At 44.6% G+C, this 17,074-nt stretch overlaps 1 protein-coding gene across 6 annotated transcripts in view; it reads right to left on the minus strand.

The window, feature by feature from the left end:
* The window catches only part of C8H1orf226 (chromosome 8 C1orf226 homolog), a 344,250-nt gene that overhangs the window by 29,766 nt on the left and 297,410 nt on the right, over positions 1-17,074 (minus strand). For 5 of the 6 annotated variants that reach the window (XM_030936747.1, XM_030936746.1, XM_030936749.1 and 2 more), the window contains 3 exons: positions 14,669-14,810; positions 2,884-3,050; positions 1,083-1,259 (listed from right to left, as the gene is read on the minus strand). In XM_030936747.1, the coding sequence (XP_030792607.1) occupies positions 1,083-1,259; positions 2,884-3,050; positions 14,669-14,810 (486 nt within the window). Of the gene's footprint in view, positions 1-1,082; positions 1,260-2,883; positions 3,051-3,186; positions 3,259-14,668; positions 14,811-17,074 lie in introns of those variants that run through there. The other variant, XM_010365060.2, reaches the window with a different exon arrangement.

Genomic DNA, 17,074 nt, shown 5'->3' on the forward strand with positions numbered 1-17,074 from the left:
ACTCAAGAGCCAGGACAAGAGTAAGCAGAAGACATAACAGAGAGCAATAAGTGCTCCCTGGAGAAGTCTGCTCCCTGCTCCCCGCCATTCTAGAATGCAGAAAACCTAAGTGGTCAACAGTCTGGTCAAGCAAATTTAGAATGTTGATGCAGGCTGCCTTTCCAGATCCTTTACCAATTCTCCCAAGCCCCAACTGCCCCCTCTCCTAAGATCTTCATGCACTCATCAGGCCCTGACCCTGGCTCTCGCCTCAGGATTCAGCCTTGGGTATGAATGAATGTCTTTACCATTCCCTGAGTGCCCGTGGTAGAGAGTAAGCTCAGACGCCCAAGCCCCAAGGAAGATGTGGACTACAGCGCCCTCTATAGAAAGCAAACAGGAGGAATCCCTGCTGAAAGCAGCAAGGGAAATCAGCTTACCCTCCCCTACAATGTAGCAGCAGCCCAACAAGTTTTTTGGGGCACAAACACCATCTTAATTCTGAGATCTAAGTCAATTCTTTTCATTACAGCTCAAATAATATACCTAATTCCTGTAAGTTAAATCCTACAATAATGAATTCCAATCAAATACTGCCTGGAATAAGTAGATCATAATGGAGACTGGGAAACTTGTTATAGACATGGAGACTGGGATGCTAGGGGTAGTAGTCTTTTTACAACGGTGTTTGACACAAATTCATAGTTTAAGCTGTTTTAAGAGTGGTATCATAAAGCCCCAACTGTTCTGACTCCAAAGGCATCATTTTCCCGCCCCAAACATTAGGAAAATAAGGCAGGAAAGGAAGGGTGGAATTGTGTGCATCTTTTCCCTTGGTCAGTTCAAGTCATTAACAACATTCAGCCAAGCCAGCCAAGCCCAGCTCAGAGCAGGGGATACATGGGAAACCAAAATGTGCCTCTCCATTTCAACTGCATCCCCCATCTATCCCGCTCCCTCTCCCCAACAAGCAATGATTCAATAGCATGAGCAATTCCTTATGACTCCCTAGATTTTAAACCTGTCCTGAGCCCCTCGCTAGGGAAGGTGCATCAAGCCCATGAGAGTGGAGCCTGCGAAGTAGGGAGGAGGCTGAGGAGAACCTGGGCCACAGCCACTTGCGTCTGCTGCTGCTGCTGCTGGAGGAGCTGCTGGAGGAGTTGCATCTGGTGGTGAGTGGACAGCGGTGTCTCTGTGCCCAGGCCTGGAGGCTTCGAGGAAGAAGAAGGGAGCAGCATCCTGGGTGAGGCTGTCAGCATGGGCTCCTGGGGGTGCGAAACCTGGAGGGGAAGGAGAAGACAGGACATGACAAGTGGCAGGAGCCATCTTGAGGGGCCTCCCTCTCTTTGGCGTGCATTTGGGAGGTGTAAATTGGTGCATTTACAACCCATAAGCTGACAGCAGTGCATCTTCTATGAAAATGGGAGTAGAGGCCCAGGAAGGAAATGGTGTAGCTGCTTGGGCTGATACCACACAATCAGAAAATTGTATGGGGACACCTCGGTAACTGACCCCGCATGATGGGAGACTGATGGCTGATACTGCTCCATCTCTTGCCCCCCACTTCCAATGATACTCTGTCACTGAGTTCCTTGAGGTTCTAGACTTAGAAGAATCTATTTTAGAAAAACATAGCTTCCGTCCACCCTACCATGATAACAGGAAGGAGACAGCTTCAATCCTCTACTCTGCTGTGTCCTTAGGGCTCCCTCCTCCAGGGTCTGAGATGTTCCTTCTCCCTCGTTGGGAGAAGTTTGGAGTTGGGTCCTGGAAGAAGGGGCCAGGTGAGGGGGCTACCTCCTGCCCTCCACTGCCTCTGGTGAGAACCATCAACAAAGAAGTTTGGATCCTAAAATACATAATGATCTGGAGAGATCCTGTTAGATGAAAGAAGTTCCTGTGTCCTTCCCCCCTTTCCTTCTGTCTCCCTCTCTTGTGGACATTTTTACCAAGATGGCTTCTATGATTCATAGAGTTCAATGGCAGGGAAAGCCATTTTGTTTCAGGCAGTTCTGCTGTGGGGACTTCTTCAGACACACACAAGGAAGGCCCCCAGTGACACAGGGCTACTTCCATTGTAGAGGACAAACTGGTTCCAAAGGAAACCCCAGGCAGACAGTTTAGAACCGAACTGCCCTCCAAACCTCCATGTGAGATAAGATATGAATGTTGAAGAAAGAGAGGTGCCATGATATAAACTGCCTGGGAATCTAAGGGTAGAGCTATTGGTCAGTAATTTTGCTTCTGGGTTTAAAATATTTTTAATTAGGTTTGGCTTCAGGTTGGAATTTGGTCTCAAGTTCTTAGTTTCTTAATTGGATCACATTAGGAACCCCCAGAAGCCACAGTCATCTCACCTATATGATGTTAGGTTGGAGCTGATGATGACTAAGGTGGTCTTTCAGTTTCTAACATTCAGTGGGCCAATTTCCAGACTCCATAGTGCTATCTACAGGAATTATCAAAGGTACACCACCACTACTACAGGCAGAGGGGGCCCAAACTGACTTTGCTCTATCAGCTAAGCCACAGGGGAGTCTGTGTGTGTGTGTGTGTGTGTGTGCGCGCGCGCGCACGCCAGAGTGAGCCTTGCAAAATACTGTGCAAAGATGAGATGCTGTTAAGGGAAGAGGGTGCCAGGGAGTAGGAGATCAAATATTGGTGGGATTTGGGGAGGGCAATGTGTGTCAGGAATCAGCTCCACGGCATCCTGGCCTGCAGCAGCATCTAGTGTCCAGACCCTCTGGAAGTCAGACCCCCTGAAAGGCAGTGAAGCATGCTCTGGCACCGCCACTGTGCCATGGAGTGTCTCACTCGGAAGATGAGCCGGCAGGGGCTAGGAAGCGACTGATGACCTGAGGGCACACATGTGCAGATCACACAGATGGGCCATGTCCTGCCTACCTTGGAGCCTGTGTGGGACCCTCCTTCCTTCCCTACGGCATCTAGATCAGTCACTCCTCGGCTGAATTCCAGGACGTCATTCCCTGGGAGTGGGACCTCCACCGCATCGATGTCAGTCTCCTCCGCAGTGGCCGTGGAGGCCCTCTCGGCTCCAGTGAGCTGGCGGCCTGCAGGGACAACACGGGAGGGAGGGGAGAGAATGAAAACACCAAGAACAAAGTCCTCCTTTCCTAACACTTGAGCTTTCAGGCATGTCGAGCCTAGGGATGCCACTGGCTTTCACACATCTTTTCACTCAAGTACCTTAAAGTGCATTTCCAGCCAAGTAAGATGTTCTCTTCTTAGGATCTTTTCAAAGTCCAGAAACAAAAGCAGTACTTCCTCCAGCCTGGATGTAAAAGTTTTGCCAAGTACACAGGCCTATATTGGCAGGGTACACTGGAAGAAGGGGATGCTGGTCATCTCCATGTCATCGCAGCTCAGGAACGGAAGCAGCCAAGGGAAAGCGCCCTGGTCTGGGGGTCCAGAAATGAGGAGGTTGGGCTTCTAATGAACTGCTGGACAAGAAGCAAATCACTTCACTCTCTGGGCCCTGTTTCTTCAACTACAGAATTAGAGGCTCAGTTAGATAGACAGGTAGGGTTCCATGACTGAGGAATAAGGCAGGGAGATGTGAGGCTGCATTTTAACACATTATCAATCTCCCAGCCCTCAGAGCCTGATCCTCTCACTAAGAGTAGAAGCCAGGAAGAGGCCTGCAGGAAGTGGCACAGGGAGGAGGAGAGAGATGGGGTGGCTGCTTTTCCACGCTTCCTTATCCAATTTTTCCACTTCCCACATTTCTTCCTTTCCACTGAAGACAATGGCCATGTCTTTATTTAATATTTAAACACAGGCACAGCATACTGCTTAATACCAGTGTATGAAAGGCCTGCTATTTCTTATTTATCTTCCTTCCTTGATCCTATTTCTGGGATTCTATAAAAACACCTGACAACTCCTGGGCATTTCATAGGAAATATTTTCATTTTCTATATTTGCAATTAGGTTAATTACTGCTGTCTTTAAATAAGATTTTTCATGAGTTTTCAGATACCACACACCAATTATAAAATGGAGCAGGTGGATGTAAAGCAGGAGATACAGAGCTGATGCCCCAGTGCTGAAGCTAGCCCAGGTAAGCGGGCCTTGGTCATCTGAGTGCCTGCCTTGTAGAACAAATTGTTCTAACAAGTTTTCCTATGCAAACCTACATGAGTCATCCAGGGAAACAAGCCTGGCATGTAGAAAGTAAACAGTGGGCTTGGTTTACTTCCTGGCTACTCCAGGAGCTGAGGAGACAGTCCTATGGAGGGCTGCAAAGGTGTTTAACAGAAAAGATGGTTCTGACTGCGGCTAATGGGGGCAGGGAAGGGGAAGCTCTCCTGCCCCTTGGTCAGTCAGTAGGCGGGGGAGCACTGGAAGCAGCCTGCTTTCTACCATACCCTGCACCCGGAAGTGACCATCTTGATGGTTGGGGGCTTAGCCTGAGAGATAAGAGGGTTGGTAGGTGGGTGTGCTGGGAACTAAGCATTTGGTTCTCCATGCCTGTACAGGAAAAAGCAGGGTGAAATTTCCGTTGGTGATCAGGAGAAGCTGGGCTCCTGCAGTGCTCTGTGCACTTAGCACATGATATTGGATGTGCCTGGCCATCAATCTTCCCTTATAGACTTGAGGCCAGGCTGTGTCTCATCCATGTTTCCTAAGAATGTTTCCCTGGCACAGAGAAAGTGTTCCATAAATACTGACAAAGGAAGTAGTGTAGTAACAGGGTAGCAAAACAGGAGAACAGGCTGCAGGAGAAGGCTGCTTATCTACTTCCCATCCCTGGAGATCCTAATAACGAGAACTAAGAAGCCCCAGACACAGAAGGTTTGGACAGGGCCTCTCCAGAAGCCCAGGTGGAATCAGAAAATCTCTCAGGTTTGGCCAGGCGCGGGGGCAGGGGCAGAGAGAGACAGAGGCAGGAAGTCCACTGCATGTCAGGCAATGCAAGTGGGAGGGACCTGCCCAGGAAGAGTCAGCATCCTATCTTGAGGGACTGAAAGCAGGTAATACCAAAACATTTTTGTTTGGGTGAGGGACAAAGGACAAGATGGAGGAAGGTGAACAAGAAGGCACAATCCATGTTGCTTCTGGGTTCTTCCTCACCAACTTTCCCTGTTGCTTCCGGATTCTTCCTCACCAACTTTCCCGTGCGTGGGAAAATGCAGCCCACACCCGGGAAGATGCAGATCAACTGAGCATGCTCCAGGTGACGTCAATCGGAAGAGATCGAAACTTACCCGGCCACGCCTATGGAGACGCCCCTATCACGCCCTTATCCCGCCCACTGCCCTCCCCTTTCCAGTACCAATGCATAAAAGTCCACCAGCAGCAGGAGCCGGTGTGACTTCTTCGGCCCCCGCATTCGTGGACCGGAGATCCTCACCCGAGAGTGCTGGCGTGACTTCCCTGGCCCCCCCACACCTGAGGACCAGAGAACCTCGCCCGAGAGTGTGTGCATATTTGCAATAAAGGGCTGCCGCTTTCTTATGTACTTTGGCCTCATGTTTAATTACTTAGCTCTCCTAAATTAAGTTACATTAAATTAAATTAAGACAATTTTCATCCTTTAAAATTTCACTATAGATATAGTATGGAGGATAGATCCAGAAGGAATGAGAGAAAGCAATACTCTAGGTGGAAAATATGAGGGCTTGAGTGAAGACAATGGCAATAATGTGGAGAAGAGACGGATTTGAAGATCTTTAGGGGGCAGAAATCACAGGTCTTGCTTGGCTGTGGTGGGGGCGGGGGTGGGGATATGTGCAGGATGAGTTTTAAAATATCTGATTCGGGTGACTGAGTGGAGAATAGTATCCTATAGGAAAAATCGAGAAGAAGCAGGATTGCAGGTAAGAGAATGAGTTCAGTTTTAAACCTGTTGACATTGTAAGACTCTGTGTAACAGTCAAGTAGAGATACCTATTAGGCTGTTGGGTATGTTATGGACTGAATGTTGGTGTTCATATGTGGAAGCCTTAGCTTCCAATGTAATAGCATTTGGAGATGAGCTTTTGGGAGGTAATTAGATCATGAGAATGCAGTCCTCATGATGGGATTCATGCCCTTGTGAGAAGGGATGTAGGAGATCCCTCTCTTTCCACCCTGTGAGAACACAGCAAAAAGGCAGCTGTTTGCAAGCCAGAAGAGAGTCCTCACTAGGAACCAAATTGGCTGGTACCTTAATCTTGGACTTCTCAGTCTCCAAAACTGTCAGAAATAAATGTTGTTTAAGCCATCCAATCTATTGCATTTTATTATGGCAAGCTGAGTAGATGACTATAGTGCATGAATGGAAAAAGGCCTGGCCTAAAGGTAAACTTTAGTAGAAATCATGGAATGTCAGAGAAAGAAAAATACCAGGGGCAAGTCCAGGAGAAATTGCAACACTTAAGGGGTAGGTAGAAGAGGAGCCTGCAGGCCGGGCGTGGTGGCTCATGCCTGTAATTCCAGCGCTTTGGGAGGCTGAGACTGGTGGGTCACCTGAGCTCAGGAGTTTGGGACCAGCCTGGCCAACATGGTGAAATCCCATCTCTACTAAAATACAAAAATTAGCTGGGCATGGTGATGCATGCCTGTAATCCCAGCTACTCAGGAGGCTGAGACAGGAGAATTGCTTGAACCCGGGAGGCGGAGGTTGCAGTGAGCTGAGATAATGCCACTGTACTCTGGCCTGGACAATAGAGTGAGATTCTGTCTCGAGAAAAGAAAAGAAGAAAAGAAGAGAAGAAGAAGAAGAAAAGAGAAGAAAAGAGAAGAAGAAAGAAGAAGAAGAGCCTACAAAGCATGCTGAAAAGCAGCTAGCAGAGTCAAGAGGGAAGGAGTGTAGATTAGGGGTGCCCCAGAAACTGCAAAGATGCACTTCATTCCAGGGCTGAGCACTACAGAGAAAGGTGGCCCTTAGGAACCCCTGCCTGGTAGCTTTAGGAAGGGCTGGCAGGGCAGCAGACACCAGATCACTGGAGGCTGAAAAGATATCAAGAGTGGAGAGAAAGAGTGGGAGAAAATAAGAAAATAGTGAGTACAGACAAGCTGTGCAAGAAGCCTAGTTACCAAGGAAAGGAGAGAGATGAGGTCATGGGTCAGAAGGAGACACAGGGACAAGAAAGGCTTAATTTTGTTCTGCTTTTAAGATAAGAAAGACCTGGCCTTATCTATCTGCAGTTGGGCAAGGAAGGCAAAGTCAGCAATAGCAGATAATTTGGGTAAAGATTCAGGAGCATGAGATAACCAGTTGCTCAAAGTTCCAGAGGAGGTGAGATGGAGGTGGAATGCAGAGGCAGGTGACAGGAGAAGGCCACTGTCCACTGAGACAGAAGCTGTGGACAAGCAGGACTGCTGAATGGTGAAGTAGCCCTGGCTGAGTTTGGGGATCAGAAATGTATAATCGGTCTGTGGGTGGCAGTTTTCTCCAGTGCTATTCAGTGTCATAGGGCGAAAATGAAAAAACACTACTGAGTTAATGTGGAATTGGGGTTTAGCCAGATTGGTACAGTCAAATGAGTAAGGAGTTATAAGCTCAGTCCCAAAGTGCTTGAAATGGCCACTTTTTGCCTTGAAACTGCAACGATAACAGCTTAAACTTAAACAGCACTTACGATGCTCCAGGCACTGCACTAATTTTATGTGTATGGGCTGAGTACCCCTATGTGAAATGCTTAGGACTACAAGTGTTTCAGATGTTAGAGTTGCCTATTTGCATATATATGAGATATCTTAGCGATAGGACCCACGTCTAAACATGAAATTCATTTATGTTTCATATGCACCTTATATAGCTGAAGGTAATTTTATACAATTTTGTGCATGAAACAACATTTGTGTACATGAAACCATCAGAAAGCAAAGGTATCAAGTGTGGAATTTTCCACTTGTGGTGTCATGTTGATGCCCAAAAAGTTACCGATCTTGGGGCATTTCAGATTTTGGATTTTCAGATTAAGGATGCTCAACTTGTATTAACTGATTTATCATCATAACTACCCTAAGAGATAGTTACCAGGAATTGGGGGGAAGGGAGAGATGTAAGTCAAAGGATACAAAGTTGTAGGTATGTAGGATGAATAAGGCCGGAACTCTAATGTACCACATGAGGATTCTAGTTAACAATATCGTATTCACAATCTTTGCTAAGAGAGTAGATTTTAGGTGCATTTCTCACATTAAAAATAAAAGTTTTATTTTCAAAAAGGTCTATTCTACCAAAAGGCTCTAGGTCCTTTCCCATGTTGGACTGTCTGCCATTGGCGGAGGAGGGTCACCTCCAAGGGAACAGGATCTCTCCGAGGAAACCCTCTCCAAGAGGAGTGAGAGAAGCAGTATAGGTCACAACAGGGCAAGTGCCACAGGGCCAGTGGCCCCACCTGGCTCAGAGTCCCAGGGATGGCCAAGGGCAGCTGCTGCCAAATGATACAAAAGATAAAACTCCCCCAGGGAGGGAAGAGTAGTAAGAACAGGGAGGAATGAAAGACAGGCACAAAGAGGGAGAGAGGGATGAGGCACACAATGAAAGTGAGCAACATCATTGAAAGCAAAACAATGAAAAGACGTGACAATACAGCGCTTTCCAGCTCCTCGGAGTAAACATGTTTCCTCTGCACAGTGGAGGGTCTGCTGACATGTCAGGTGGACACGTCACTGGACATATCTCCACTGGAAAGATAAACATTGCACTAAATGAAAAGCTCCCAAACATGGAAAGTGAGATTCTCATAAAAAAAACATCAGCCAACAGTTCCACTCTAGGCGCTCAAGGTGCCCCATTAGACAACAATCTTAGTAGAGTCAAAAATGCTCTGGGAGAAGCATTTACAGTAAGAAGAAACACATTCCTAGCAGTTTATAGACAGTGAAAACGCATGTGGGGCTATAAAAACGAAGTGACTAATGGGCTAGGCAGTAAACAGCCTTCCTTGATAAGAAAACATTTCCAATCCCAGAACCAAATGCTAATTCCAAATGTTCAGATTCAAAGTATGTTTAGCCTCATGGCCTTGGCACTACACAATAACCAGAGGGCGTCCAGTTAATCATTTCACTTGGACCCATTATAAAATCAGTACTGGAGAGGCCTTGTCTAGCTCTCTCAGTGTACAGATGAGGTCATGTATTCTGGAGTCCGCATTGGAAAACTTAATAAACGGTAGGTACTTACAACATTAGAAAACTCGATAAACAGTGGATACTTATGGAGAGCGTATTATATGCTATGCACTATGCTGCTTTACATACATTCTCTCACAATACCAGACAGATGAGAAAACGAAGCTCCAGAGACAGCATGAAATTTGCTGAGGATTAGCCAGCTGAAAGGTGGAAGAGTCAGGATTGAAGTCCCAGTGGTTCCAGTGCTGGAACCCAAGCCCTCAGCAGCTTCTCTAACCGACAGCTCCAGCTCTCTCTCCATCGTGCCATTCTGTCTCTTCATTTCTGTGGCTGTTAATTTTATGTGTCAACTGGGCTAGGCCACTACTGTACCAAGGTATTTGGTCAAACATTATTCTAGATGTTGCTGTGAAGGTATTTTTTTAAGTGAGATTAACATTTAAATCAGCAGAGTCTGAGCCAAGCTGATTACTCCCCCATAACGTGGGAAGACCTCATCCAATCAGTTGAAGGTCTTTTTTCTTTTTTTCTTTTTTTTGAGATGGAGTTTCGCTCTTGTTGCCCTAATTGGAATGCAATGGTGCAATCTTGGCGCACTGCAACCTCCACCTCCCGGATTCAAGCAATTCTCCTGCCTCAGCCTCCTGAGTAGCTGGGATTACAGGCATGCACCACCATACCCAACTAATTTTTTGTAATTTTAGTAGAGGCGGGGTTTCTTCATGTTGGTCAGGCTGGTCTTGAACTCTTGACCTCAGGTGATCTGCCCGCCTCAGCCTTCCAAAGTGCTGGGATTACAGGCGTGAGCCACCGCGCCCAGCCAAGTTGAAGGTCTTAACAGAGTAAAGGCCGACCTACCTGGAGGCAGAGGGAATTCTGCCAGCAGCTGGCCTTCAGACTCAAACTGCAACTCTTCTCTGGATCTCCAGCCTGCCTGCCTATCCTGCAAATTTTGGATTTACCAAGCCTCTATAGGCCCATGAGCCAATTCTTTAAAATTGGCCTCTCTCTCTGTCTCTCTCTTGCTCTGTATGTCCCTAAACAATTTCCATCACCCCACAGGCCCTCTCCTCACCTACACGAGCAGGGGAGAGCCCTTGCTGTCTCCCTTTCTCTGCAGGGAGGCCCATATTATTTAATACATCCAGCCCATGCTTGATCTCCTTGCAGAGAGGAGCGCTCTGTTGGACATCTTAAACCTTGAAGAAGCTATACTGGGCCTGACGGGCTTTCCTAGAATGGACCCAGATGTTTCCTCATGCAGAACATCAATTCCATTTTTCTTAGGAAGAGTAGTATACGGAAGATGCCAAGCAGCTGAGGTCTCACGTTTAGTAATGTGATTTGGGAAAACTATCTCCAAAAAGGTAATATAAAAGAGAGAGAAACATAGCTGGTATGCCTGTTATTTCCAAGCTGACCATCTGTTACAATCAAGGAGTGTGACCACGCTGGCCTCTATTTGTAGCCATGGTCACTGTCACCACCTTCTCATCAATACTCTGCTCAGCCTCCCAGTCTCACCTCAATTCTACCTGCTCCCCCGACACCAAGTGTCATCATTCCTCATCAAAAGGGGCTGCTTAAAAGTTGAAATCTCTACTTAATATCTGTTCATTTTGGCATACAGTAAGCATTTAACAAACACTTGTTGACAATGACTAAAACATATGTACCCCTTGCCACACTCACTGACTGTGTTTGTCAGTTTATTCAACAAGTCTTTACTGTGCTAGGAAGTCCCAACCCTGCCAGAGCTCACACTCCACTAAAGACAGAGGACACTATGCTATATGTCTGGTACACAGTGGACTAAATGTTAATGTTAACGGCATCAGCCAGGAGTGAAGAAAACACAGGAACCCAGAAAGCAAGGGTTTAAATTTTCTGAACGAGAGTGGGAGCTGAAAGTCAGGCTTCCCAGAAGACAGTGCTGGGCTTGAAGGATGAGTAAGATGTCTGCATGGAGGTGAAGGCAGGGACCCGTGGCAGAGGGAACAGTGTTGACTGTGGCTGAAAAGTCCATGCTACTTACTATATGTTCAGGGCAGGAAGGAGCTCAGGGAACAAGGGAGGAGTGAGGGAGGTAAGACAGAAAGAAAAGGATAGGAAGTGATCCTTATGGACTCTCCACTGAGTCCCCAGGGAATCGTGAATCACATCAAACCCACTCCACCCAGCAGACTACTGCAGGGGCCAGAAGTGGCAGGAGAGAGCAGCTATCACTGCAAAAGGGAAATAAGATCTAGCCCTTGGTGTTGTTTACATAAAATGCTATCCAGGTGGTTCTCTCCACCTGGCCAGACCATATAACCCTGACCTCTGTGGCCAGCAGCTGAGTGACAGGTTCTGATTAAGTACTTGGAGATTAGATTAAATTCCTCTGACGGTTGTTCTATGATAGTAAGTGTTCAAACGCTCAACTTCTGAGCACCCTCTCTGTGTCCAACCCCTTTCACTCCAGGAATAGGTGTCTTCATCGGAGAAAATACCGTTTCCATTTTTGGTTAAACTTTCTTTGTACATGTGTATACTGGCTGGCAATGTGACTGTGGGTTTAAAAGCTTTTGAGAGTTAGGATGTGGCTCTCCGCCAACCAGGCCACCAACAGGGCATGGACATGACCAAAGAAGAGTTAACAATGTAAGACTTCGATCTTCTCCAGCTAGCAGTTCTTACGGCAAATCCTCCAATTCAGAAATGAGCAGATTGGCCTCTGTTCTTTGAGCTAAGCAACCAGCTAGAGGTCTGATGTGTCCTTCATATTAGGTTTATAGGAAACTGTCACCATTACGCTCTAAAAATTGACCAGCGGAGATATATAAAATATTTGCCAAAGTCTACCTCTATCTCTTTGTTTTATCTCTAAGCCCTAGATCACAGAGATGGAAAAATTTTAAGGTTTACATCACAGTAGTACTATGGCCTGCTATAAACTGAGACTGGCCAAGGGTACATGACAAAATGCAAGGCTCCATCTGTGTGATCATATTTTATGAGTCAAGATCACTGAGATGCTGTCATTAGTAATAGAATGTCATTACTTAACAGAAATGAGTAAGCCAAAAGAGAAGTAAAGTAATTCCCTCTAGTCACATAGAAACTGAGCACTAGGATGAAAATAATGTCAGGTTTTGAAGATTTATAACTAATATATATCCAAAGTATAAAGGCTGTAAAAGCACAGTGAAAAGTCAATCTTCCTGCCACCTCAGCCACCCAGTTCCTTTTCCCAGGATGAACCAGTTACCAGTTTCTTGTGTACTATTCTGGAGATATTCCATGCATAAGAAATGTGTGTGTGTCCTTGCATGTGTACACATATATATCTACATATATGCACACATTTAAACCTATGCATTTTTAATACAATTGGTGGCACATCATACCCATAATTCTAGTTTTTTTCCTTTTTTCACAATTTCAAACTTTGATGTTTTTAAGTAAGCAACATATCTTGAAGATGGCTTTAAATCAGTTCATAGAGAACTAACTTATTCTTCTTAACGGTTGTGCAGTATTCCATTATTCATACCATATTGTAATTTATTTAAAAGTCTCCTCTTGCTGTTTCTGATCCTTTGGTTCTATAACAAATTCTTTGCTATGTAACCTTATATCGAAATCATTTCACACCTGTATGGGTCTACCTTTAGGATTAATTCTTAGAAGGGAATTTGAAGGAAATTTGGGGGTCAAAAGGCATACGAATTTTCAAATTTAATAAGGATTTCCACATTTTTCTCCATAGGAATTCTCCCTCTATCATATGCTAAATTTGCAAACACATCTGGGTCTGTATATGAGTTTCTATTCTGATCCATTCAGGCACTTATTTGAACACGCGTTTTACCTATTATAAGTACAGTTTTACCTGTTATAGCTTTATCATGTCTTTTCATAAGTAGAAAGCCACTCCTCCTCTGCTATCATTCATCTTTTCCAGAATTTTTTTTTATTCTTGTTTTTTAAATTTTCACATATTTACTTAAAAATAATAATAGCATACATGTATGTGGTGCATACTCTGTGCCAAGCACTAGGCTCGGTTAAAAATATCAGTTTATCTAATTATGATAATAATTCTGAAGTACACAGTATTGCTATTTCTGTTTTTCAGAAGAGTAAACAGTAAACTAACGCTCAGAGAGGTTATGGAACTTGCCCAAGATTGCACAGGCAGTGACTGGTGCAGCTACAATGCGTAGCAAGGGTCTTCTCTCTGAGCCACTTTGCAATGCTGCCATTTGCAGGCTAGGGTTTCTTTTGTTGTTTTTTAACTTTTTGAGTGGGATGCTTAATTCATTTGACTTTCATGATTTGTCATCTGTTAACGTAAATAACGAAACCTTTGAATTTTCCTCTGAGCACTGCTTTAGCTATATCCCATGGGTTTTGAATACTGTAGCTTATTGTGGGGCCTCTTCTGCTGTTAGAAATCTGTATTGTCATGTTAAATTTATAGATTAACAAAGGGAGAATTAACATTTTTATGATATTGAGCTTTCCCATCCAAGAATATGGCATGCCTTTCCATTTGTTTAAGATTTTTTTCAGAGGAAACAAACACATTTTTATTGTGATTATTCATAAGTATCTTATTTTCTTAATTGTTATTTTAAAAGATTTTTTCCTCCACTATGACTTCTAACCAGCTGTTCTTGGAATATATGAAAATCACAGATATATCTGTATGTTGTATTTAACTTTGACTTTCTAGCTGAATTCTCTTATTATTTCTAATAGTTCTCAGTTTATTTTCTTGGGTTTCCCATGTTAAATATTAACATAAGCAATATATTTTTTTTACCTGCTCTTTTTCTTGCCCATACTTCATTTTTTCACATTTATTGTCTCCTTTTTTTTTTTTTTTTTTTGAGGCAGTCTAGCTCTGTAGCCCAGGCTAGAGTACGGTGGCACAATCTTGGCTCACTGCAACCTCTGCCTCCTGGGTTCAAGCAATTCTCCTGCCTCAGCCTTCCAAGTAGCTGGGACTATAGGCATGTACCACCACACCTGGCTAATTTTTGTATTTTTAGTAGAGGTGGGGATTCGCCATGTTGGCCAGGCTAGTCTTGAACTCCTAGGCTCAAGTGATCTGCCCATCTCAGCCTCCCAAAGTGCTAGGATTAACAGATGTGAGCCACCTCGCCCGGCCTCTTTCTTGACTTTTAATGAGGCTTGAAAGTTGGGGATATTAAAATACTATCCACATTGAGGGCTTATAGAACTACAGAAGTTAGAAATTTAATACAACAAACTAGGTAATTATAAATTTATGTTCTTTGTAATTTGTTTTATGGGGGTGCTTTTTTACTGAAATTTTCTTTGAAGTCAGATTTGGGAGCATAGCAGCCCTGCCTCTCCCTGATATCCAGTTTAAATACTTCCTCATTTAATAATTTAAACATCTTTAATTTCTGTTATAAAAGTAATACATGAGTTCCTTAAAGAGAATCTAGAATATAGAGAGAAATGGAAAAAATAAAATGTTTCTTAAAATGAGTTCACAGCCTGGGGCTCGGGGCAGTGATCCACTGGAGCCTACTGTGTGCACTGCCTCCCCACCCACATCCGCAGAAGCCGCAGTGCCTACCTGGGTCCCCTGAGCTGTTGCTGTTCCTCTCACTCTCTCCATCTTCCTGACCATCTGCATTCTGCTGCGTGTGCTGCAGGCTCAGCTTGTGGCAGACCTCAAAGGCCTGCCCTACCGTCCGAACGATTCTCATAGCTTGGCTCTGGGAAGAAGAAAGGAGAAGAACAGGGTGGGTGAGAATGTGCAAGGGGCATGTGGACAGAAACTCATGCAGCAGCAAAGGAAAGAGACAGAAAAATCTAAAGTTGCTCAGATATGCACATACAAACGAGTGCAAAGACATTTTCCCTTCCTGAAATACTCCAGAAAACAGAAACTGTCACCACAGTTCTGAAATAATCAGTCAACTGAAAGGACAGATAGCAAATATGCCAATTATGGACTTAGCCCCAATTCTTCCCTCCCATGGGTAACACAAGTAGTCAATATGCAAATGTTGAGTTTTCCTGGACCGCCTACGGAGCAAGGGCAGTGGTAACATGAGGCTTGGAAACCATGGCCTAAACAGCAGAAACCAATGAAAGCTCAGCACCCATCTCTTCTGGAACACTACTAGTTGGCAGCCAACTAAATCTAAGGTGAGCCTTGCCCAGACTTACTCCAAAGACCTCATGTGCTTGTGTCTGTTCTGTGGCTCCTTCCTTTCTTTTGTTTTGGTATTTAATCTCTTGTTTTAAGAGCCCAAGAAGGGAACTTGACCCTAGTTTCCAGTATTCCACCGTTTAACTAGGAGAGGAGAGACAGGACAAAGAAGCCTTATGTAGAGTCTTAGGCCACCCATGCAGACTGTGAGGAAGAGCCACATGCAGGGGTTCCAGGGCATGGCCTCAAAGGTGGATAACTGATTATGGTTTGATGATGTCAGCTTTTTCTTTCTTTCAAGGACAGAAATGAGTGATGTGGTTTATTTAGTTTCAGAGCTCAGGCTGGGAAGGGCTCAGCACACTGCTTCTCTTACTTCAGTGGACCTCAAGCATCCCACCACCACAGGCTACAATTTAATCTAATTGTGATTGTCACCCTATACTCAAGTCTAACATTAATCATGTTTTGATGATCTGACTTCAGGTCAGCCATGGCCACCTGTTGACACCATATAGTCCATCAATCACATCCAACCCCCCCAGGTAACGGCAGCAATCAAGTAGGGCTTTTCATCAGCATGAGGTAGCTGGTATTACATTACCTAACTCATATCCAGTGTTTTGATAAGCCTATAAGGCCTTGTTGAAGGTAGTAAAAAAAAAAAAAAAAAGATCAGCTAATTGTAATATGAAATGCATAAATGAAGGTCATATTACAATGAGTTCATCTTTCTCATTACTATCTTCATGAACTCCTAGGGACCTCAGAACCCTTGGACCACTGCTGTAGTCCATTCTCTGCTGGGTATAACTTCTAAAATTGCTTTTCCTCAAGCCTGGAGTCATTTCTATGCTCCTTCTGTTTATTTCAGGCCAGAGCATCCATATAAATGTGAAAAGGCATCTTGACTGCTTATCATCTACATGTCAATTTGAGATCTCAAGTCAACTCTACTGCTCCTTATATTCTTCAGTTCAAATCTCCTCCTAGAAGTAATTGTTTCACAGCTCTAACCTTTCTTAGCTATTATACTAACTCCAGGGATATTCTCCATTGGTCTCTCACCTGGAGCATCCTGACACTTCTGGGAGACAAGAACCTTAAGCGAAGCATGAGGAGATGGGTAACTTCTGTGGGGTCCACCATCACCCAGTGGTGAATCAGAACCTTTGTTTTCTATGTCTACCCTTAATTTCCTCCTGTGTCCACAAGGCAGGCTTAGGCCCCTTCTCATACTGTAGGCCTACAGTGTGTAAGAGATGACTGTTCTATCTGCACAGGAAGTTGAGAAGCAGTAGGCATCAGTCCTAAGCAAGAAGCCCCTACACTTCCCACTCCCAAAGCACACAAAAAGGTGTGATTTAGAAGACACAGTCCCTAACAAATGTGGGCTAGAAAGCTAATAAATGTAGCATTCTACATTTCCATTAGCCATCAAGCTGTGCTGTGCTTAGGAGGCTGTGCCAGGAAGCTTAACTCTCAGGTGAAAAGGGAGAAGAAAAGGCTCCTACGTCCAAAAGTGTTATTCCCCTAGGCCTTGAGTCCTTTTGGTTCCTATTCCTTTTATGAGAGTAAGAGCAGACTGCCTATGGTTAATAATCTCCAGCAAAGCTCATTACTAGTTTACTAAACCTCAGGTATGACTTTATTCTGCCTACCACGTATACCCAGTGTCCACTATACAGAAACTTTCCTCTACTTTCTCCTCTGACTTTTGGGAATTTTGCTCCCCCAGGTATCTTTACAAGAGGTAAAAAAGGTAAATGTTTTAGGTTGTAACAATAAAATAATGTAAGTCGAAATGATATGTAGAGATTAAGT

Source organism: Rhinopithecus roxellana, chromosome 8, assembly GCF_007565055.1.
Source record: "Rhinopithecus roxellana isolate Shanxi Qingling chromosome 8, ASM756505v1, whole genome shotgun sequence".
NCBI classification, from domain to species: domain Eukaryota; kingdom Metazoa; phylum Chordata; class Mammalia; order Primates; family Cercopithecidae; genus Rhinopithecus; species Rhinopithecus roxellana.